The following is a 23888-nucleotide window of genomic DNA, read 5'->3' as shown; positions in this document are numbered from 1 at the left end:
TCAAAACACAATATTCACCTGCCATCTTTATATACGGCATTTGCTTTTTTTTTAAGAAAAATACAACAACATTTACGCTAGCCTAACGAGCCAGCTAGAACTGGACCGAGCCGAGCCGAGCTGGCTCGATATCCAGCCCTAAGCATGAACAAGGTCATCATCTCAGAGTTTTTCTAGCAAATAGTTCCTTTTCTTATTCCTTTTTAAGACTCAATCTGTACATGTTGAGTTACTGTCTTACTGCTAACAATTATTAACCCAAAGTATAAATCATAACTTGGGTTTGGAAAAGTTAGGTCAACAGACAAATCAGCTAACTGCCTCAGGTCCCCAAACAAGCAACAAAACCAACTGACAAGAATGGAAGGGATCTGACAAGAGGACTGATAGTGAAACAACATAAAAGCAACTGATATGATCCCAACAACTCAAAGTAGCAAAATGTTCCATAGAAAAAAAAACTGAGGTCAGGCAAGAATCTGTACGATAGAAAAACAAAATAAATTAAGGCTCGCCAAGCTTGTCATGTAGGTTCAAAATAAATCCAACTCCTCAAACCCCTCTTTATAGCTCACCAAACAAGATTAAGTGGATGTTATCTGTATTTATAGTTTGACCTCTCAACTTAGAATAGCCAGTTGATTTTAGGGAAATTTTGCTCAGGGACATTGCACAAACGTCTAATATGCTGTTGGACACCGCTAACGTCGAAATTTGCTGACGGACATTACAAATTTCTGATTCTTTGTCCAGCGACACCGTACCGATTATTTTATACATTTTTTAGTTTTGGAGAGAGAGAATGTGGGGGAAATGTCTAAACTGCCCTCGTCTTCAACCTCTGGCACCTCCTTCCCTGAGCTCTTCACCACGCCGTCCCGAGTCTGACTGTGCGTCGCCGCCACCATGTCCAACGCCGCGCCGTGCCCTCATCCCCGGTGAGGCCGCGTGCCCCTGGCCAGGTCCCTGTTCCCCGGTCGCGCCCTCGCGCCCCTGTCCCCGCCGTCCGCCATGGTCGCACCGCGTCCCCGGCGGCCGCGTACCCCCGACCATGTCCCCGTCCCTGGCCACGCCTCCATCCCCCACAAGAAGAGAAGACCGGTCGCCGCCGGAGTCACGCTGTCCCTACAGGAGAATGCGGGCCTGGGTCTCCGACCAACGAGGACCGCGTCGAGGTTTTCCGAGCTCCGACATTGCCGCGGCGAGGCGGAAGGCGAGCGCACGACTGATGCCGTCCGAAAGAGCCCCACCGCATGCACCTATGCCTGCACCGCCGGATCTGTAGGAGACGGACGAGGACGAGCTTGTCCGGGCTCCGGCGAGCCCGCCCTCGACGAGGCCCCGCCCGCCCCCCGGCACAACGTCGGCAAGGCCAAGGATCAGAGGGAGCAGGCCACGGGCGGGCGGCTTGTAGGTCCGCAGGCTAGAGGGCCTGGCCGGAGCGCCTCCCACCCCCACCCCTCCACCCAAACGTGCACAGCACTGAGCCATGGCAGCCTGATAAAGGTGGAAGATGAATCGCAGGGGCAATTTCATCTATTCAGTGCCCTTTCTCTCTCCCAAACCATGAAAAATTAATATTTTAATGGGTGCGTGAAGGGTCGAGATGGCGACTAGAGGGGGGGTGAATAGTCTTTTCTAAAACTTAATCGCGTCGGCTAACCGATACAAATGCGGAATTAAAACTATCGGTCTAGCCAAGACACCCCACTATATATGTTTACTAGCACCTTGCAAAGATAACAAATATGCAACAAAGGTGTCGGGCTAGCTAGAGCTCACTTAACCAATTCTAGGAGCAAGATTACACAAAACTATGCCACTAGTACTTTAAGCAACAAGGGAGCTCCTACACATGCTAGTAAGCAAAAGCACAAAGCTAACTAAGCTCACTAGCAATGCTCAATAACAAGGCAACCAATGCCTAATTAGAGAGCGCAAATACTTAGCTACACAAACTAAGCAATGTGACTAACAAGGTTACTAAACCCAAATTAGCCACGCAAGGGAGCTACTTCTATGCTACACAAGCAAGAAGGTAATTAGCAAGCTACACAAGCTATCTAATTACAAGAGCAACTACACAAGCTTAATATGTATAAAAGTAATTGCAAGCTTGTGTAATGGGGATGCAAACCAACGGGAAGAACAAGGTTGACACGATAATTTTTCTCCCGAGGTTCACGTGTTTGCCAACACGCTAGTCCCCGTTGTGTCGACCGCTCACTTGGTGGTTCGGCGGCTAATTAGCATCACCCGCTAAGCCCGCACGTCGGGCGCCGCAAGAACCTACCCCTTGAGTGAGGGTAGCTCAATGACACGCTTTACTAGAGTTGCTCTTCGCGGCTCCCGCGGGGCGAGCACAATGCCCCTCACAAGCACTTCTCCGGAGCGCCGCACAAGCTTCTTGCGCGCTTCGACGGAGACCACCACCAAGCCGTCTAGGAGGTGGCAACCTCCAAGAGTAACAAGCACCACCGGCTTGCAACTCGATCAATTAGTGCCACTCGATGCAACCTCACGATACAATCGCACTAGAATCACTCACTCACACAATCGAATGATCACTATCAAGTAGATGTGTGATGGAGGGCTCCCAAGCACTCACAAGCATGGACACTAAGTCCCTTGAGGTGCTCAGCACCAGCCATGGCCGAAGGCCACTTCTATTTATAGCCCCAAGGGCTAAACTAGCCGTTACCCATTCACTGGGCAACGGACGGGCCGACCAGACGCTCCGGTCGTGTTGACCGGACGCTGGACCTCAGCGTCCAGTCGCCCGCAGACGGCCACGTGTCCCGGTTCCAACGGTCACTTGACCTGACCGGACGCAGCAGCTTCAACTGACCGGACGCTGGACCCTCAGCGTCCGGTCGTTTCCAGTAAGCTCCTGAGCATGACCGGACACGTCCGGTCGAACGCGATCGGACGCAGCCAGCGTCCGGTCACACTCCAGCTACTGCATCACCGTACGTCAGCCTGACCGGACGCAACCTTCCAGCGTCCGGTGCATTCAGATCCAGCGTCCGATCAGTTGACCGACGCCAGCATCTTCGCGACCAACACGTTTTCACTTCTAACTTCTTCACCCTTGCTCCAATGAGCTAACCACCAAGAATTTGCATCCGGCGCAATAGAAAATAGGCTTTCCATTTTCCCGAAAGCGCCGAATCCCGCCGACCCAAACCCATCTTACCCCTACAAACACCACCTCCTTTGTAAATGTGCCAACACCACCAAGTGTACACCACCATGTGTATGTGTGTTAGCATTTTCACAATCATTTCCCAAAGGATGTTAGCCACTCAACTTGCCACGCCACTCGATCCTAGCGATAATGCAAAGTTAGATCACTCGAGTGGCACTAGATGACCGATATGCAAACAAGTTTGCCCCTCTTGATAGCACGGCCATCTATCCTAAACCCGGTCATAAACTTCTCTACACACCTATGACCGGTGAAATGAAATGCCCTAGGTTATACCTTTGCCTTGCGCATTCCATTCCATCTCCTCCAACGTCGATGCAACACATGCACCAACATGATCAACAATGATATGATCCACTTCATATCATCACGTGATCATATTGGTTCATCGATCTTGACTTCACTTGCTCTTCACCGTTGCCATCGTCCATCGGCGCCAAGTCTTGCTCAAGCTTCACCGCCACGCGGTCCATCACTTCAAAGCCTTCGACTTGCCCTTCACGCTTGCAACCGGTCCATCAAGCCAAGTCTTGTCTTGATCTTCTCCACCTTGATCACATGACTCAATGTCATGTCTCATGTGCATTTAAGCTCCTTCATCATCACATGTGTGAGCTTTGCAACATCTCCAAGCCATTTTCACCTTCACGGCATATGTTGCTCACACACATGTACCTGTGGACTAATCACCTGTGTATCTCACATAAACACAATTAATCCACCTAGGTTGTCACTCAATTACCAAAACCAAACAAGGACCTTTCAGTGCGGTGTCCAGCAGCTAAGAATCACGATTTCATAATGGTACTAGGTATATTTTGGAGTTAGCGGTGTCTAACATCATATTAGACCTTTTTGCAATGTCCCTGAGCAAAATTTCGTTTGATTTTATGGTTGCAACAAGTATGTTAAAACAATGGTTATATTCAACAGTTGCCATTGCTTAGGATGGAGATGGTGGGAACAATGGGAATACTAAAAAACTTTTCATATGTTCAATTGATTGTAGTACAGCTTTTTGTACAAATTATGAGACCTGTCTATGAACAACCAAAAAATACAGAGAGGGGGTGCACACATGACAAGAAGATAAAGCAGAACGTTTTATAAAACGTAGATGACTGATTTTGGGGATACTTTTAACCTTTGCTTGGATTAGCCGAGCAACCATTGTTATCGCTTACCCTTTCTCACTAAATATGTAGAGGCACCTCTCAATTTTAGTATCTAGACACATAAAGTACATCGGGACCAGCAAATAGTCATGCAAACGATAAATAAGAAGGAAACTAACAAGAACAAAGCATTGATCTACAAGGGGAACAATTGTTTTCTTCATGTGGCTGGTAGCTCATGACAGGTGTTGGACGGCCAATCAACTGGCAAGGCGAGGGCTCCCACATCCAGAGAGGTGTCCTCATTGTGATCAAGATGAGGAAGCCATAAACCATCTTCTCCTTTCTTGTGTCTTTGCTGGAGATTTTTGGTACAGATTATTCCACAGAGTAGGCCTACAGATCCTTGCCCCTCGGATTGGAGAAGAGTTATTTGATGATTGGTGGGAGAAGATTATTCTTCCTGTTGGAGCCTTGGAGGACAACTGCATAAAGGCCTCAACTCCCTTGTGATTCTTGGGGCTTGGACCATTTGGAATCACCACAATAGATGTATTTTTGACGGAGTACCTCCTTGTTTGGCTAGAGCCTTATTGTTTTCTAGTGAGGAGCTACAGTTGTGCGCTTTGGCTGGGGCTAAAGGTATTTTTTACCTTTTCACCCAGTCGTCTCAGTAAGGTGTGTGTGTGTTTTTAGGTTGCAGTCGTATCCTTTTCTTTTACTGACGCGAAGGAAGGTGATTTGTAGTTTCCTTTTGGGTGTGTGTGGTGTTTTGTAAGGGTCCTTTTTTTTTCTTTTCAATGCAATGATACACGAGAAAAAAAAAATCTCAGCAAAAGAAAAGCATATGATAAATTCACAAGATAGAGGAACCACAAAGGTCAACCTTGAATCCTTGATTATAACAAATATAAATATGCCTTCATAAGATGCAACCTGAGATAAGTAGGGCGAACATCCTCACCAATGCAGACCATAACAAATTGTGAATAGTGAAAAAGAACATCTGCAGCAGCTTGCTTCTTTTGTTCAGTCTGCATAACATCAACACTATAAGAGCACATACAATCTCAATTCAGAGTAAACTTAGACCTATATGGATGTGACAAAAAAATGTTATGTTACTGTGGATGGTATTTGCATCCTCTGGAAAACACCATTATTCTGCTGCCACATGATTCAACATCATGATCTAGTCATGGTCCAATGTAACTCAAAACAAATACTCCCTCCAATGCAAATTGTAAGTCGTTCTGGCTTTTAGAGATACATAGCATCTGCTATGTACCTAGATACCTAGTAAAAGCAGCTATGTATCTCTAAAAGCCCGAACGACTTACAATTTGGAATCAAGGGAGTATGTATTTATACTGCTATATATTTCTTATTTTTTGCGAAATACAATTCTACATATCCAGCTCTAGTACCCTAGGCATTAAAGCTTGCACTATCACCCAAAAATATGTTGACAATTGATTTTTTTTTTCCATTCAACCTAATCACACCCAAAAACAGCACAAAGCTACTAAACTTTCTCAGAACAATTGTATCCCTGGAATCTGTATAAATGAAGTCATCAATCGAGAAATCTACCCAAGTACAAGTAAAAACTGAAGGTGAACTCATCCAACAACAAAAGATACTCCAATTCTACTTTACTACCTAAATATCTTGCCCTATAGTAGTTAAAAATGTCACTTGTTCATCCACCATCTAGCAATTTCCGGTTGCTCAATAAGGCCGTAACTCTGCACATGTCTAAACTAGTACAATTTAATCGCAATAGTAAGCGGGGAAACAGAGCAACTGTAAGAAAGAGAGGAAAGAACTGGAACGTACCTCGTAGTCATCCTCGGCGGCCATAGAACTGCTCCGCGCAGCCATTCTTAATCTATCTCCTTGCTCTGTTTGCTCTGTCAAGCAGGGGCGGACCCAGTGAAGGACATGGATAATTTTTGCAAAACAATCGAAGTTAGTAGGCATAATACATGCATATACACTTGTAATTAGATTCAGATCCGAATACGAATATTATGTTAGGGTTTGGACGCACGGTTTCGCACAGCAGGAAGGGGAAGGCGTACTTACGAACTACGTTAAAGTTTGCTCGCACGGCTTCGCACGGCAGGAGGGGAAGATCAAGCGGAGGGCGTACCTGGTGGTGCTCGGTGGCGGTGAGGAGAGCGCCGGCGAGCTGTGGCGGCCTGACGGGGAGAACAAAGACAACGGCGACTACGAATGACCGAGCCCCCAACTGCCCAAGAGACATCGCGTTGCCTCCTTGGGTTGAGATGGCCGGGCTGCTGTACTTGATCGGGCTGTGAGACTCAAATGGAAGGTTCAGATGAACGACTGCAGAGGAAAGTCGAGAAGTTTATTATGGCATTGATTTTCCTAAGGAGTGCTGCAGTCCTTTTATCTACGCCGCTACTCAATTCCTCATCATTTCATATTCTCATCGAATTCATTGCAGCAGAGTGCGAGCCTGCGAGGGCATCAGCATAATCAAATTCATTAAGGCCAGTCAAAGTGCTAAGTTTCGTGACGTAAACGTTCACTCTCAATGGAGAGTTTCATTCTTTGGTTTCATTAATATTTAATTTCATAACTCATGGAAAGTTGATAATCATAACAAGAGAGTTTTATCCTCCATAAAACTCACTTTTTCTCTTTCTAATTAAATACGTTGTCACATCATCAAAAGCGTTTACGTAGCACCCTATTAAATACAAATCAAATTCTAATAAAACTTCCATTGAAACTGGCCTTAAGAGTAGCGGAGCGATTAATTGTAAATTGGTGTGGCTTTGGTGCTCCTTGGTCATTGCATCAGAGGCTAAAACGATGCCTGTTTTTGGACCGAAGGAGTACTGGTCAGAAATAGATAATGTTGAGACTTTGCCTTGTGCCACCTAAATCTCAAGGTCGGCCCTCCTCTTAAGAGTCTTATGATAGGGCGCCGATGTGTGCGTACATTCATAGCCACCCAAATCTCAAGATCATCCCTGCTCTTATGATAGGGTGTCCATGTATGCGTGCATTCATAGTAATAAGCTTGCAAATGTACTATGTTTAAAGAAAAAATGTGTAAAAATTATCCTGTTCCAAGCAGCGACAAATAGGTGGTATATTGTATGCCCATAGAACGAGCAAACGAACAGCACCAGTAAGAATTCTCTCTTCCATGCTACTCTTTTTTACTTTTCTAGACTAGATGTGTTTCTTTACCTATATCTAGTGTATAAAGATAATAAAAACTATGTATCTAAAAAGCCAAAACAACCCATAATTTAGGAAGGAGAGAACATGCACATTGCATGGTATCAAAATCAACAATAATCTATGCACGATCGATCTCATCCCCAGTACCAGCGTTCCAAGTCCAAGATAGACGAATAATAATAAAATGGCATGCTACCATTTGGGTTCAGGTAACCTTGGAATCAAATACATACACACTTCAGATAGCCGTTGGATGCAGCTTCCTTAATATTGTTTCCAGCATAAACCTGTGGAATACTCAAGTCACAGCGTCATCTCAATTGCCAACATGGCTTAACACATACATGATTCGTGGGGAAACCATCTTGACTTATATATGTCACAGTTCAAATCCCCCAGCACACCAAATAAGCATCTAGTACACCTGTGACAGAAAGATAGGTTCCACATCATGTTATAGTCCAAACAACATGAGACTCCCACAAAGGTGTAACTCTCAAGACCTTAGCCTTTTAAGGTCCCTTTCGTCACGATCATAGTTCCGGTGCTCATGCGCATCCTTTCTCTTCCGATTGTCATGCTCCGGAGAATGGTATTCTTGACTGTCCATGGACAGCTCACCCTCTTCGGTATTCTCATGGTTGGTGCTCTGGTGGTCTACACGGTGTGCAGGATGAGGCCAGCTCTGCCTTCTCTCCTGCTTGATCTTCTCATCCTCGACAGCCAACTCCACGCCATGTTCCAGCTCCCTCTCAATGAGGTCATCATCATCCATCACATCAGCCTTTCTTGAAAGGTCACCTTTCGATTTCCTCCGCTTCTCCAGGGCCGCTTTCACCTTATCCTTGTTTATCTTCTTCATTGCATCCATCATCGAGGACGACACATTGGGACCTTCGTTGCTATTAGCAGTGCCATCCCTTGCTTCATTTGGAGGTATCCTATAGTTTTGCTTCTCCGGATGAGGGTGGTCATAGCCATGGTGGCCTGACATGTTCTGCTGGCTTGATTGTCTGGGTGCTTGATTATGTTCATGGGCAGGAGGTTCATCAGCTACTCCTGGAACTTTACCAGAAGCACGTTGATTCGCAACACTTGCAGAACTGCCTTCAGTATCATTACCTTGTGGTGGTGTTGGTTGAACATGGTTTTGCTCATAGAGTTCCAACATCTGGTTGCTAACCTCTGAAAGGAGTAACCAGAAACACAAAGCATAAGCATGTATCTTTGATGGAATAATTCATAAAAATGATCTTTCAAAACAAAAATATAGCATCCAAAGTGAAGAAAAGGACCAAAAGAAGCATCATGGTGGCAAAAAGATATAGAGAAAAATGCAAGATTGGCAAGATCTAACTAAAAAAATGCACTAAAATGACATCACCAACCAATTATTCCTGACTACATGTCCTTGGCATGTCCCCAGAATGCATCTAAAGTCAAATGGGATTGCCTTGAGTATAGAGCCATAGATCATGGAATTATGTGTGCCTTCAACCTATCTTAGTTCCACGATCATTTTTGGACACGCCAATTATCTTTCGCTGTCCAATTTTCATAGGATTACTAGATAGCTAATAAGTAGGAAACTAGCACTCAAGAAAATTAAGTTTTACATTAGTGCAGTTAAGGTGCGCACTAGTGACTTTGCATCTAGAGACCAACCTTCCAACTGCCGCGGAGTTACATCAAACTCTTGCCACCAGACCTTGTCGCCATCTGATGGAAGCTTGACTTTGAGAAACTTCGCAGCCAGGAAGATTGCGCCAGCCGCAATATGGTGCGGTTTAAATTGCAGGCAAAGTGAAGTGCGGAGCCTGTACACCCCTTTTAAGGCGTAGTAAATAGGCATGTTTGTGGATTACTATTTGTAATGAGGAAGAGTAATTTTAGCATACCCATCATTGACAAAATTCCAGGCAACTTGAGCAAGTGCATTTTGAGCAACCTTGAACTTTTTTATTGCTTCAACCAAGGGCTTGTAAGGATGGTTCACATTCAAATCAAAACCAAGTGTTACAAGCACAACACGTTCCCCAAGTAAAATAAGTTCCTTCTGTTGTTCATATACTTCCTGAAGAAACAAAACAAACAGCCTCAGTTATTGTTGTGTGCCACAGTAATCAGGACGTAAAATTGCATAAAAAGAGCAGTCCTGGCCTTGCCTTTAAAAAAGTACTATCATAGGAGAAATGGAAAGGAAAGAAAAGGATAATAACATCATAAGTTACAAAGTTCAGATTACCTAGAACAGGAACATCAAGATATTATTAAATGCTCTAAATCAAATCACCTTCTGTTTTATTCGTTGAACTGCAGCAGGATCCTTTTTGTGGATGATCTCATATGAAAGGAGTATGACATCCTTCAGAGGTCTGGGCGTTTCTTCAACTTTTCCCGCCAAGAACATACATACTGTTGCAATTGTCTGCATGTTATAATGAACTTATATATTAAAACTTTCATTAGCAGATGATGAATAACTATCCAGGAGAAATAAGCAAACGGCGCCAGTATGCTAAAAAGAAATGCATGTATTGATAACAAACTTAAATTTTTAATAATGAGGATTTTCTTTTTTTTAACACATCTAATAAAACATGTGTTTTATATGTGAAAACAAATATTTTTGTCTTCCACATGTAGGTGGTACGGGAACTGTGAGCGCCGGAGATTTACCAGTTACTACATACTGAGATTGTGCTGACTACAATGTAGACCAAAGTGTCCAGGTGATTTATGTGTATAAAGAAAATTACTCTTTACAATCATGTTATAAACACAGAGGCCAAAAGGTTAAAAAAACATCCAGAAAACTTACCCGTCTGTCATTTTTTGCATGAGATTGACGAAGAAAAAACCGATGACAGAACACTATAGCAGTAGCAATTGTCACTTGAGGCCTACATTACAGAGTCAGTCGGCATTAGAAGAAAAAAATTACATATATAAAAGGTTTCAACTCAAACAAGCAGGCATGTTTACCAGCTAGTAGACAATCAAAATACAGTTATTTTCAGGCAGTCAGGCAACTGAAATACAGTGCTAAACAGTGTTGTGCATTATCTGTTCCACCTAACTAAAAACAAGGATGTTATCAACTGCTCATGACATGCTAGGCAAGAACTAGCAACCACAATATAACCAGTATTAAAGTAGAAAATTCACCATCCCTTGATTGCAATTGCATTGATTACTAACGAAGCTGTTTACCCATTTGACACTTGTGCTCATGAAACCATCAGGTCTTAGTTTATTACAAAAGGAGCACTGTTGCGGACAGTTATATGTCAACTATCAGATATAAAATTGAATTAACAGGTGTGTGCAATAACAATCAACAAATGAGATCTATTTGGTACCAAATGATCTACATTGCAGACACAGAAAACTAAGCATGCATATAGAGAACTATCAAAAAAATCAATGGACGCATAGAAATCAACTTGAACAACTGAATAATAAGACCTTAAACTGTCTAAAATGGGCAGATAACACATGTTTGTATAAACTATAATAAAGAATTAAAGATAAGTACTCAATAGTTCTACTAAAATACCAGGAGAAACTGGAGAAGTCAATTCAATATACAGAAGCACAAAGTATTAAATAGACATAGTGCCATAATAAAAGATCCATTGAGGTGGTCCCTAGCGGCAAGGTGCGCTAGGCAACTGACTCTAAATAGTTCTACTAGTATGCTTGGCCATCTATCTCAATAAAAGGATTTCATAATATTTGGAATAGCATGTTACCATCCCGAAGATCCAAACAAAGGTTGCTCATGTTTTATGTTTTTAGCAATTATTAATGTCGTCAAGTCTTACCAAAGGGTGCTGCCTAGGACTCAAGCTATTCTAGAATACAAAAGCTGTCATCTACCAGCACTCACATTTATAATTCAGATGCTGTTGACCATAAGGAGATGCTGTCATTTATACTTTATATGTTACAGGTTAACAGATGTGAATATGGCATCAGTCATAAATCATTTATATACAGTTAACAGGGGAAAAACAGTAGGAACTTGGAACACTTTTCACCCTAAATTATACCGTTCAAATAACACCTAGCAGGTATTGGAGGGTGCTTTTAGCTATGTGGCAAGCTCGAGTTAGCGATTTTGACACATAATATAAAAAAAGGGTGTACCCAGTGCAGAGAGCTCCCGCTCTGTGCGGGGTCTGGGGAAGGGTGTTAGTGGCAAGCCTTACCCTCGCCTGTGCAATGCGAGGAGACCGCGACTCGAACCCGGGACCTTCCGGTCACAGGCGGTAAGACTCTACCGCTTGCACCAGGCCCGCCCTTCGATTTTGACACATAATATGACACAGTGAATTGTTTCTGGAGCGTGATTTTGCTGAACCAGACAACAACCCATTGCCACAGCCCACAAGTGAAAACACCAGTCTGTGGCTGCATGGAGATGAAGACTTCCTTCATATAAAACATGGGACCTAATATTTTTTCCTTATCAATAAAACATTTAAACAAAATGAAGTGGCATTCACTCTTACATGTTAAACAACCCATGCATTCCTTTCTCATAGGCAAGAAACACTTTTCAAAGTTAGGGTGTTGTTTGTATGGTGTAAAGTCTAAGGTAAAAAAGATATCTGGCCTTATGTTAGGGTGAAATCTCAACTTCCACCCCAAAGTTTAGGGGATAAATGGTATTCGCCCTAGGAAAACTAAGCTCCAGAAAATTAGAAAGTTATCTAAATAAATTTGAAAATAACAACTATAGATATTACAGGCGAATGGATATTATATTTTCAGGAAATACAAGTAAAAATAATTGACAAAGAACTTGTGGTATAATATATACTTACACTTTAAGCCTCATCCCCAAATCCTGCAGAAATGTGCAATATGACTTGCGAAGATAAGACTCTTTCTTCAGATCAATGCCATCTCTCCTCGATAGGGAATTCTCCTCTATTTCTTTTCTACTAAAATACCATGAAGCACCAAGTTGACCACCTTCTGCATGTCTGTCATATGGAATTCTGTACGGGCTATTTTCTACAATTCCATGATGCGAAGAGTCACTAGTCTGCATGATATCCATGATTATATTCCTCTTCTCAAAATCCTGAAGCGAAGAAGTGTGCCATACAGTGTTACTGGTTGCAAAATCAAATAGTAGCTGGGTAAATGACTGGTTATGCAATATTAAAGAATCAGTGCATGTACATGTCTAAAGTCTAAACACCAGAGTCCGTAATCACATTTAGGACTTGTATGTTATTCAAGGTACCCAAATGCTTCAAAAAGGTTTACAGATGGGCAATGGTAAGTAACACTAAACAAATGATGTCGCCTTAATTATAGAGCACACTCATCATTCACTGGACAACAGCCTACATGTTGGGATTCTCTTTCTAGCAGTACTTTCCTGGTTAAAAGCGATGGAGGCTTTTTAACTAGGAGGAGGAGGAGAAAATAGGTTTCAGCTGTCTGGTTTGTTGGGTAAAAACTGTCATTATGTTTGTTTGGTTCTCTGATGGGTCCAGAGGTTTTTACAGTGGGCTGTGACTTGTTTTAGGCTAAAGCAGCAAGTGTTAAAATTTGCCATGTAATTTGTGGACGCTGATCCTAGGCACGGATTCTTCTTCTTCGTTGGCAAGTCAAGCATGTACTATGTAAGAGCAGGTAATCTCAGCAGACTATTTTGCTTCACATAAAGCTGGGCAGAAGCCTTCTGTCCAAAAAGAATACACAATTTTGATGTAGTTAATGCATCACTCATGTACGAGTATTGGGGGTTGGTCAGTTGCTGTTTGAGTGTAATCGGGCGTGCACAAGACAGAAATGTTGCAAATATTTCCGATCATGATTGTTCTTAGCTTGATAATGCCTCAACGGGCCCTCCATCCACTTACTCTACACGATCTGTGCTAGAGTCGATTAAAGGTAGACGAGTTCCAGAGAGAGAAAAGAAGCTTAAATGCTTAGTAATAAGGAGTAACACACAACAAATTGCACACTGGGCTTAACGATAAAGAGAATTGGATGCAAATACGGAGACCAATTAGTTTGCTCTTATCGACCTTGCTTCACAAGACATTTGCAGCAACGAACATGCACGAATGGATGTAAATTCACAGGAGCTGCACAGAAATGTGATCCTTTTCCCATTTCCCCCTATGCTTAACAGCTTAAGCAAACTGCACATCCTTTCGGATTCGAATTTCGGAAAGAAAAAAAAAATGTAAGCATGGGCATACCCGTTAGCTCCAGCGAACAGCTCTGGCGCTCGTGCTGCGTCCCCAGCGGTGACCTGCCTCGGATCTGGAGCAGCGGAAGGCGGAGGGGCGCGCCGCTGGGACGGTGGCTGTCGGGAGCGGCGCTGTGGGCGACGGGTGGCGGCGGCGGCAGGACTAGGTGATGAAGCAGCGGTGGGGGCGACGGGGGTGGGGGCGGCTGACGGCGAGGGGCGCTGGGAGGTGGGAGGTGGGGCTGGCCGCCTGGAGCGTCGGGGCTCGGGGGATGCCCGTCTGGGGATCGACTTGGGGAAGGAGAGGAATGGCCTCGAGTCCGAAACCCTAGCTGAGGTGAGTGGACGCGGACTCTCTGCCATAGAGGCAAAGCAGCGACTGAAGCGGAGGCATTAATCGCGGGCCTTTGCTCGGGGAATCGACGGCCAGATTTTTGCAGGCTGGCGGCATGGTCTCCTGCAATATATATATATATATATATATATATATATATATATATATATATATATATATATATATATACACACACATGTGTGTGTACATATGTTACAACTAAAAAGAACAAAGCATTAGATATTTTTTGGTGCGACATTTGTTTTGGGTCGTCGGTCTGCTGCCTGCAGCGATACCGCGTCCCCACGCGCTCGCTCCCACATCCTCCCTGCGCGCTCCGTGCGACCGCCTCCCCGCGCGCTCGCTCCCACATCCTTCAATCACGCTCGCGAGATCACGTCCACCAATCACGCCCAGCTCGCCTTTCCCTGCCCCACCCTCACGTCCGTGGCTCGCCCTTCCCTACTGCTCGCAAAACCGCCGTTCCCTGCCCCGCGAGGCCACCTTCCTGGTAGCATAGGCGGCGTGGCGTCCCGGTGCTGCATCCCGGAGGCAGAGGCGGTGCAGGCGTCCGTGCGTGACATCCCGGCGGCTCAGGTGGTCCGTGCGCGGCCTCCAACCAGCCAACCAGGGGCGGCGCCTAGCTAGCCAGCTCGCAGCGGCCATTCGGGGCGACGCCCGGTCAGGCTAGTCGGCCCCCGGCGGTGCGGGGCTGACGCGGCCGCCGTGCCTCTAGGGTGCGGCCCCTCCCGTTCGAAGCCGACAGGTATGCCCACCCCTTCCCTGCTCTCCCTTCTGTGCGAAGCCGAGGACCCAGATCTGATGCGGACATGTGCACACCCAGAAGTTAATTTGCTTTGTGATGTTAACTTCACACCATGCAACTTGCAAAACTTGATGTTGTTTTCGGATACAGTCCAAGCTTATTTGTTCATTTTAGAGACTCTGGTTTCTGACAGACCACCTTGATGAAACCTATGTGCAGTACTACAGTTAAGTTTGTCATGCTATGGTCTCTACTGAATAGTAAGTAAGTCAAGTAGCACATGTGCGCGGCGCGCGGACGCGGCCCACGGCGGAGCCCACGCGCAGCTGGTCCTTTTTGCAAAAGAGCCCCCATTCTCTATCCTATTCGCGAAGCTCACTCGAACACTATGTAACTGAGTCATGGCGCTTGCATCTAGCACCCTATTCTTACTCGAATTCCTATTTTTCATGGTCCCTGGCCAGAACTAAATAAGGCCGCGGCATCTCCGGCCAAATGCTGGCGAGCACAGACCACCTCCGCCTCAACTGTCACGTCCCTAACACTCTACGAGCAAAGCTCAATCGATCGAGGTATCAAACACTAAAAACGGTGCAGCGCGTAGATGTGGCCATGCGCTGCGGCGGGGTCTGGCTGTGGCAACACCGCCGCCGGCGAATTTTCCTAGCCCAACGCCTCTACCGCTACCCTTTATCCATCTACAGACTACAGGCAACAAGATAGAAGTCCTATTTGAATCGCTACTACACTCAAGAGCGTCGGCCACGGAAACGACATCCCACCTAGTTCGCCGGCGGCAGCAAACGCGTCTCGGGCGACTTAGACCTCAAACGGTTCAACCACCTACCCTAGGAGCAAGAGGGCCTCACCAGAGACATGTAGGGCAGACTGGACGAAGTCTCAGGGCTTAGCAAGGTGGATGGCTATGAGCGCAGGGTGGCTCTGGTTCACGACAAGCGCGGCGATGGCATCCCTGGCGACCTGTTGCTCCACCGGCAAAACCGCTACACGGGTGAGGCAACCAAGTCAACACGACGCAAAGGCACCGCTCAATTGAAACAGTGGAGCATGTAGCGACACCCTGGCCAAGCACCAGCCTCGACGGCCATGGCGGACCACCACGAGGAGAATGCCCCGCATTACCTCACTGGAGGATGAAAGCTCATCGGGTCGACTCCAATCATGAGCTAACTACTAGGGCTAGTTGGGTGCACAGTTAATTAGAAGGAGGTGGACTACGTAAGTCTAATTGGTTGGAGGACGCCGTTCGGACTTAAAGGGGTTGACGGTGGGGGAAAACATAATTTGACGATAGACGTCATACGGTAGCAGCAGTGATAAGCTTGGCGTGAAGCTGGACTCCAAATCGACCTCCAAACGTACGCAATTACAAGGATAGGGCCAGCTTTGCGAGTTGGCCTTAGCCGTGGGCTTCGCGAATATGAAAAACAGGAATTCGAGTAAGAGTAGGGTGCTAGATGCAAACGTCGTGACTCAGTTACATAGTGTTCGAGTGAGCTTCACGAATAGGATAGAGAATGGGGGCTCTTTTGCAAAAGGGCCAGGTCGCGCGCGGGCTCTGCCGTGGGCCGCGTCCGTGTGCCACGTGCATGGGCCACGCTAGTATTCTATTCGCGAAGCCCACGGCTAAGGCCAACCCACAGAGCTAGCCCTATCCTTGTAATTGTGTACGTTTGGAGGTTGATTTGGAGTCCAGCTTCACGCCAAGCTTGCCACTGCTGCTATCGTATGACGTTTATCGTCAAATTTGGTTTTCCCCCATCGTCAACCCCTTTAAGTCTAAACGGCATCATCCAACCAATTGGACTTACGTAGTCCACCTCCTTTCAATTAACCATGCACCCAACTAGCCCTGGTAGTTAGCTCATGATTGGAGTCAACCCGATGAGCTTCCATCCTCCAGTGAGGTAATACGGGGCATTCTCCTCGTAGTGGTCCGCCATGGCCATCGAGGCTGGTGCTCGTCCAAGGCATCGCTACGTGCTCCATTATTTCAATTGAGCAATGCCTTTACGTCATGTTGACTTGGTTGCCTCGCCCGTGTAGCAGTTTCACCGATGGAGCAATAGGTCACTAGGGACGCCATCGCCGCGCTTGCCGTGAACCAGAGCCACCCTGCGCTCATAGCCATCCACCTTGCCGAGCCCTGAGACTTCGTTCAATCTACCCTACACATCTCTGGTGACGCCCTCTTGCTCCTAGGGTAGGTGGTTGAACCGTTTGAGGTCTAGGTCGCCCGAGACACGTTCGCTACCGCCGGCGAACTGGGTGGGATGTCGTTTCTGTGGCCGGCGTGATTGAGTGTAGTAGCGATTCAAATAGGACTTCTATGTTGTTGCCTATAGTCTGTAGATGGATAAAGGGTAGCGGTAGAGGTGTTGGGCTAGGAAAATTCACCGACATCAGTGTTGCCACGGCCAGACCCCACCGCGACGCATGGCCACATCTACGCGCTGCACTGTTTTTAGTGTTTGATACCTCGATCGATTGAGCTTTGCTCGTAGAGTGTTAGGGAGGTGACGGTTGAGGCGGAGGTGGTCCGTGCTCGCCAGTATTTGGCCAAAGATGCTGCGGCCTTATTTAGTTCCGGCCAGGGACCATGAAAAATAGGAATTCGAGTAAGAGTTGGGTGCTAGATGCAAACACTGTGACTCAGTTACATAGTGTTCGAGTGAGCTTCACGAATAGGATAGAGAATGGGGGCTCTTTTGCAAAAAGGTCAGCTCGCGCGTAGGCTCCGCTCGTGGGCCACGCTGTGGATTCAGTTTTTCTTTTTCCAGTGAATTAATAAATGTTTATTCAATTTAGTTTTGAGTTGATCTTTATAAAATTATAGAAAAAAATATAGGTATCCAAAAATAGTGAAACAAAATTTGTTAGGTTCACAAAAATGCTATTTATCTGTTAGTATAGTTAGTTTACAGTTATCTATACTAACGATAGATTCATAAATTCAATTTAGAAGGCTTAGTATTAGTTAGCTTAATATTATAGGAATTTTTATGGCAAATCGGTGATAGCTTTGGCCATGAAATTTTATAGTAGTGTCGGGTTTATAAACCCGGGGTCCCTTGCGGACCGGCTTCCCAACAAAGGCTCGGCCTAAGCAGACAACGCGTAACTCATGGGCCGGCCTGGGTATCTAAACGACAGGCCAGAAGGGCAATCCAATCACCGACCGGAAGGTCTGGCCGAGGAGGAACGACGCACGTCTTTAGACTCCGGTCCACCTCTCCGACCGGAGCGCTCGCTCCGGTGTCTAGCCCGCCTCCGGACAACCTCTCCGACCGGAAGACCTGGCCAAAGCACTAGTTTCGACTCCGACCCACGTCTCCAATCGGGGATGCGTTGAACCTCTGCTCACTGCTCTTCTCCGACTGGCGCGATTAGAGCCGACTGGGACCAACCGACCGAGGACGCCCACTCGGTAAGGATCAGGAAACGGATAGAGAAAGTAAGGCAGGGCACACAAGTCAAACCGCAATACCAGGGTCTGTACCCTGTACACCTGCAAAAACAGTACTCTGCCACCTCCCTGGCATAATAGAGCACAAGCAGTGTTATAGGCGCCGACATTTCCCCCTACAGTATTGTGTACGTCGTTAACTCCCATACGGTAAGGCCCCCCACATGCCTCTGAGTATCGACAGTGTTGTGGGCGCCGGCATTTACCGTACCAGGCGAACATAGTAAAACCCCTTGTATACCTCTAGGCATCAACAGTGTGGTAGGCGTCGACGTCTGCCATACCCGAAGAAGACAACACAATCTACCACGTGCATCCAACATTCAACAGTATTGTGGGCACCTACCATCATCCTATACCCGTCGGCGTGCGCAACAAAGCTTAGAAGCATACATGCTATCTTTCTTTCACTTGTAAGGCCATCCCCTTCATCTATAAAAGGAGTTACGCTCTCTCCCAACATTGAGATTTGAGTCAGGTTGATTCAGATTCATTAGATCGATCGAGTTCACTAGTACACAACCACAGAGCCGTCAGGTTTGAACCACGAGCATACGCTTAAACACTTAGCTCATAGCAGGGCTCCCGTCGCTTTCGGTCCCTCTGACCAGAGTCAGGCCGGACCACTTGTACCCCCATCTTTTTCTTTCTCATTTGTAACCCCACTACAAACTTCGAGCACCTAGGTTCAGGAATAAAGTCATCAACCGACTCAAACTGGACATAGGGCATGTTACCTGAACCAGTATAAACCTTGTATCATTGAGTGCTAGACCACCTCCGATCACAACGTACGATAAAACTATAAATATTAACTTGTTGGTCACTTTCTGCACCGACAAGTAGGCTCATTAGATTATTATGTGTTCACTATAATTTTTGTAGCCCTGGATTAGGTTGATAAATATAGTAGCTAGTACTCCTTGTTTTTATCATATATAGAATAAATCGATATTAAGAGTAAGAATGCCTTTAGTTGCTAAGGTAGTACATGCCTTATTTCATACTTGTTAGGGGTAACAATAGGTAGCGTAGCACCTTAGTCGATAGAACTACCTTAGTAGCTTAACAGATGTATTCGTATTTTAAGAGTTACTATTGTCATATTACTAAGTGTTGCATCATCATTTCATGCATGTAGATCACGAGTTGGTAGAGTTCGTGCCTGTGGATGAACAGGACTATGAGGAGATTATTGAGGAGTATGAGGAGGAGGTTCTCATACAGAAGGGAGCCCTAGAGCCATTCGTTGCTAACTTTGTTGACCCACCGCCTGCCTAAGATAAGCCCCGATGCATAACCCTTATTTTGAAAGATCACTGAATATATATATGATGTGCATTTATGTACATGCATTTTATGGAAACTACCTGCATAGATATATCTACCTATGAGTTCTACTAGTATAGGTCGAGTAGCTGCTATGCTAAAGATTTCGGTAGCGTGAGTAACTTGTTGTTACTCACAATATGTGATTATTATCACTCATGATAAAATAGTGGAAAGGAAAATGGTGACCGAGCAGGGATATAGTTTGGGTACTGGTGGGTGTAAGAGGTTGTGTCCTATGGCCAACAGGGCATAGCTTGGTTACATTTTTCCCTGTCTGTGTCGGTTAAGGACCGATCGTTGCATTGGACGCTAGGCAAATCACAGACTTATTATCCCGAGCACATACTTAGGTATGGGCGCAGGGAAGACTTACCGCTCTCTTGTCGTGGGTTCTAGCTCTTTCTGGACCAACTAATGGGAGGCGAGGATAGTAGAGGTCTAAGCACCACACTAAGTCCGGGACGTAGGAGCGGGAGCTTGGAGTCTAAGTTTGGACGGGAACCTAGATCCCGTGACAGGAGAGTGATGGGTTGGTTCTGCTTGTGTCTGGGGTACAAGCAAGGCGTGCGTTTTTGGGGTACCCAGCTGGGCACATTGATTCATGAATCACAGCCGTGTCGGTACGACTTGTCTAAACTCTAGCACCGTAGTAAGAATTAAAAGATGAAAGTTGAAGAAATGGAACTATTGCTCAACTCTTGCTTGAAAGTAGAACATGTGCTTACATAGAATGGCTAGATAATAATTAATCATGACTGCGAATAATAACATAAATAAAGATTCACTATTAGCATTGCTTTCTACAAAATGAAACCCAGCAAACCATAAAATTTATCATATCCCTTGGAGTCGGAAAATTATTCCCACTAGTCGGATAAGTCTTGAAAGTACATTATGTACTCAGGGTTTATTTACCCCTGTTGCAGGTTCAACTTGAGGAGTACCCGTTGTGTGAAGGATTCTTCTGGTGGGCACAGACGAATTCTTGTCGATAGATGTTTATTATCATTCCGCTGTTTAATATTCCGCACTCTGAATTTGGTAATGTAATAATGAATTTTTAAGAACTCTGGATGTATGAAATGAATTAAGTATTGTAACTCGTTCTCGTTATTGGATCCTTGGGGGAAAATGTGGATCTTTTGGACTCTCTCTTGGGGTGTGCCCGACGAAACCCGCCCGCTGTAGCTTGCTTTCGGAGTACTTAGTGTCTAGTGGAAGACGAGCGCCTCCGTAAGTGAGTTATTTTGGGCGGTTCTGCCACACTGTTCAAGAGCTTCTATTCTTTGTAGCCAAGTCAAAATCAAGACTGTTTAGATGCTAATAAAAGCACGGACATGGGAAAAATAAATTCAGTGTATCCTACAGTTCTAAACTTATAGGAACAATTGACGGACCTTCTGTTTTTATTCATGAGACATCTGTGTTTTCAAATTTCACTACCTTTCATCAATTTCAAAAGTATAGTGAGTTCAAATTGATAGACATATGCTCCTGATTTGAAGACATGCTTTGTTGTTTTGTCGAACTAGCCTTTTCGGACACTGAATCCTATTGTTCCAGCATAGCTAACATAATTCATATGCCTGAACTAGGTGATGCCCAGTAGTTATTCTAAGCACTCTTGTTTATACATTGAATGCTTGCTTGCTGTGATGTTTAACAACTATCAAACGATTTCAGTAGATAAGGTTTTGGCTATGGATTTGTTCCTCTTGAGGAATCGATGTTTGTTTCCTTGATGACAGTAGAAACGCAAAATAATAACAAGGTGTTGAGTATGTCAGGTTCTTGCTATTCTGCATGTCTATCTCAATAATTTAAAGTCATGATAAGAAAATTTCCCCTTGAAGCATCAAAATTTCTCTAAGTCTAACAACTTTGTTTCTCTACATAGGTTTTATAGACTAATTCAACAATACCAGTCACAATATTAGCTTAAATGTATGGTTTTAAAATAGATATTTATTTACATATATCATTTTAATTAATTCACTAATTTACTAAAGCAATACTCTGTGATAATGATTCGCAAAAATAAGTTGTATATTATTCTTTTATGATTTGTATATCAGTCTTCATGGTTTGGTGACGGGCTACGTGCAGGTGGGCTCCAACCCCACGCCGCTCGACCCCGCCGTTGTCTGCAGCCATGTCCGCCTCCGCAGCCTGCGCCCGGCCACACGCTACTTCATCATGTCTTCATTGACCATCTCTTCTCCCTTCCTGCTGTGTACGGATTTTTTATTTCCAAGCAGATATGCCAACTCTTGTCCTTTCCTGCTGTATACGGATTTTGATTGGTTGTCCAATTCCAATCTGATCCCCGTCATCACAGTCCACTAACGTCGAACTCTTAAGTAGACCGTTTGTGGTTGTAGGAATCTCTTAAGCAAGAACTTAAAAAAGCCATGGAAAAGTAGAAAACGGTAATGTATGGTTGTCACTTAGTATGGAAAAGAGGCTTTCACACTTGCATTCCTGTGGCTATCTCTCTTGGCTGGCTCTGCTCATCTTGCATTCCTGTGGTTGATATGGTCAAACCTGAGTTTCCTATTCCATGTAGAGACTAAAGAAGAAAGCCACTAGATCACTGTGTTTTGATCGTTGATGTTCTATGAAGGAAGAGTTACCAATTTCTTTTTTCAGGTGAACATCACAGCAACAGAGAAAGCTAAGTTTAGGACCTCAGTTCAGACAAGCACGTCGGCACCAGTATTGCATCAGGTGAACATGTAAGTACCTAATCAGCTAGCCCATATCTTCTTTGTTCAGTTGCAGCAAATAGCTCAGTATTGGTTCTCCCTTGGTATCAATTCATCACCTAGATAAAGGCATGAGTCCCTTGGTGTCAGCACCTATGAGTTTATTCATCCATAGTTGTAGCAGTAATAGTTCTTGATGAGTTGGATCTTATCTCTAAAGAATATAAGAGATGTGTGTAGTTGCAGCATCACTTATTGTTGTGATGTACAAGGAAGGTTAGCTGTTGGCTTGTGTGAATTTGTATCTTAGCAATAATAGTTACTGAGTTGTCGTGTGACCTGAAAAATACCGGCTAGAGATTTTCACTCCGGCTGGTTCAAACCTGAAAAATGTTTTACTTAGGATCAAACATCACTGTAGACCTTAGAAGTTCAGTGTGTCAGTGACATTGATATGGTGTAAGCAACTAGCCGGAGACTGATGATGTCTTCTGTTTTCTATGTCTTTAATAGCTAAAGGGAGGATACAAATAGTTACTTGAATTTGTATGTCTGGTGTTTCCCTTAGATGCTATTGCAATTTTGGAACCGAGTCTTATGGCCTGACATGAATATTTCTCTCCCAAATTATTCAAATATATAATGAGAGAGTGTCCAATTATTTCAATATAATGGCATGTTTCTCGGCCCCAACGGGGAAAATGGTATGCTTTACTATTATAGTTACATTCAAACTGTCCAGATGCTAAATCAACTTATATCTATGCATGTATTCATAGAACCTGTAAATTTTCATTTTATGTTCCTTATTTCTTACTCGCTCACTCACTAAGCATAGGTATCATTGGAAACAACTTTGCCAGTTCTGAAAAACCCAAGAGTTGAAGTCTAAGTAAATGATCTAAAAAAAGCATCATTAAAATTAAATAAATCATTGAATCTGGAAAGGATCAAATCACTGAATCACAGAATAGCTTGTACCATCATGCATACTGATGTTGCATTTGTGTGGATTCACATGCACGTTTTCGTTGTTCCTTGAGGTTGTGAAAGTCCTAATGTGTAAGCCTTTTCAATAATGCCATTGTAATTCGAGGTTGACTGTGAGATAGTTTGGAGTTTGACTGTGTTATTTTTAGGGCGCTTAATTCACTTGTAATGTAAGTTAGACCCAAATTCTGTGACATGTCCATTTGTTGACGTAGTGAAAGTTAAAATATGGGGAAAAAGATATGGTCTCATGATATAAGTTAGTCCATCCTGGGAGTTGTTGATTTCTGTTTACTGAGTTGCAACATTTATGTTGGTTGCAATAAGAGGTTAATATTAGGATGTTGTCTCATTATTTTTTTTAAAATGTTTATATGTACTGATGGGGACTTGAAAATAGCAGGTGCAGGCTATATCAGTTTATTCGAATTTTTATTTTTCCCTTGTTATGGAGCAATGCACAAGCCACTGACTTTTTGGGTTTCTGAACATGTTTTCTGGCTTTGTTT

The 23888-nt window shown here is 44.5% G+C and overlaps 1 protein-coding gene and 1 long non-coding RNA gene across 3 annotated transcripts; both read right to left on the bottom strand.

Moving 5' to 3' along the window:
- Positions 1-5193: 5193 nt before the first annotated feature.
- Positions 5194-6755, bottom strand: LOC136493557 (uncharacterized). Its single transcript, XR_010768377.1, has 3 exons — positions 6479-6755; positions 6163-6236; positions 5194-5357 (listed from the first exon to the last, which is right to left on the bottom strand). It is a non-coding gene; the product is annotated as an uncharacterized lncRNA (long non-coding RNA).
- A 947-nt stretch (positions 6756-7702) lies between these two features.
- Positions 7703-14151, bottom strand: LOC136491342 (cyclin-T1-3-like). 2 transcript variants are annotated; one of them, XM_066487613.1, is made up of 7 exons: positions 13776-14151; positions 12378-12671; positions 10367-10448; positions 9839-9973; positions 9444-9619; positions 9211-9362; positions 7703-8730 (listed from the first exon to the last, which is right to left on the bottom strand). In XM_066487613.1, the coding sequence occupies exons 1-7, from the start codon at positions 14126-14128 to the stop codon at positions 8042-8044; spliced, it is 1881 nt and encodes a 626-aa protein (XP_066343710.1). In that variant the 5' UTR covers positions 14129-14151; the 3' UTR covers positions 7703-8041. The 2 variants fall into 2 exon arrangements, with proteins under 2 accessions (XP_066343710.1, XP_066343711.1); XM_066487614.1 differs by having other exon boundaries at positions 12378-12640; positions 13776-13913.
- Positions 14152-23888: the final 9737 nt, after the last annotated feature.

Source organism: Miscanthus floridulus, chromosome 11 (assembly GCF_019320115.1).
Source record: "Miscanthus floridulus cultivar M001 chromosome 11, ASM1932011v1, whole genome shotgun sequence".
Lineage (NCBI taxonomy): Eukaryota > Viridiplantae > Streptophyta > Magnoliopsida > Poales > Poaceae > Miscanthus > Miscanthus floridulus.
Note: the sequence above shows the minus strand (reverse complement) of the source record. Positions and strands in the feature narration are given on the sequence as shown.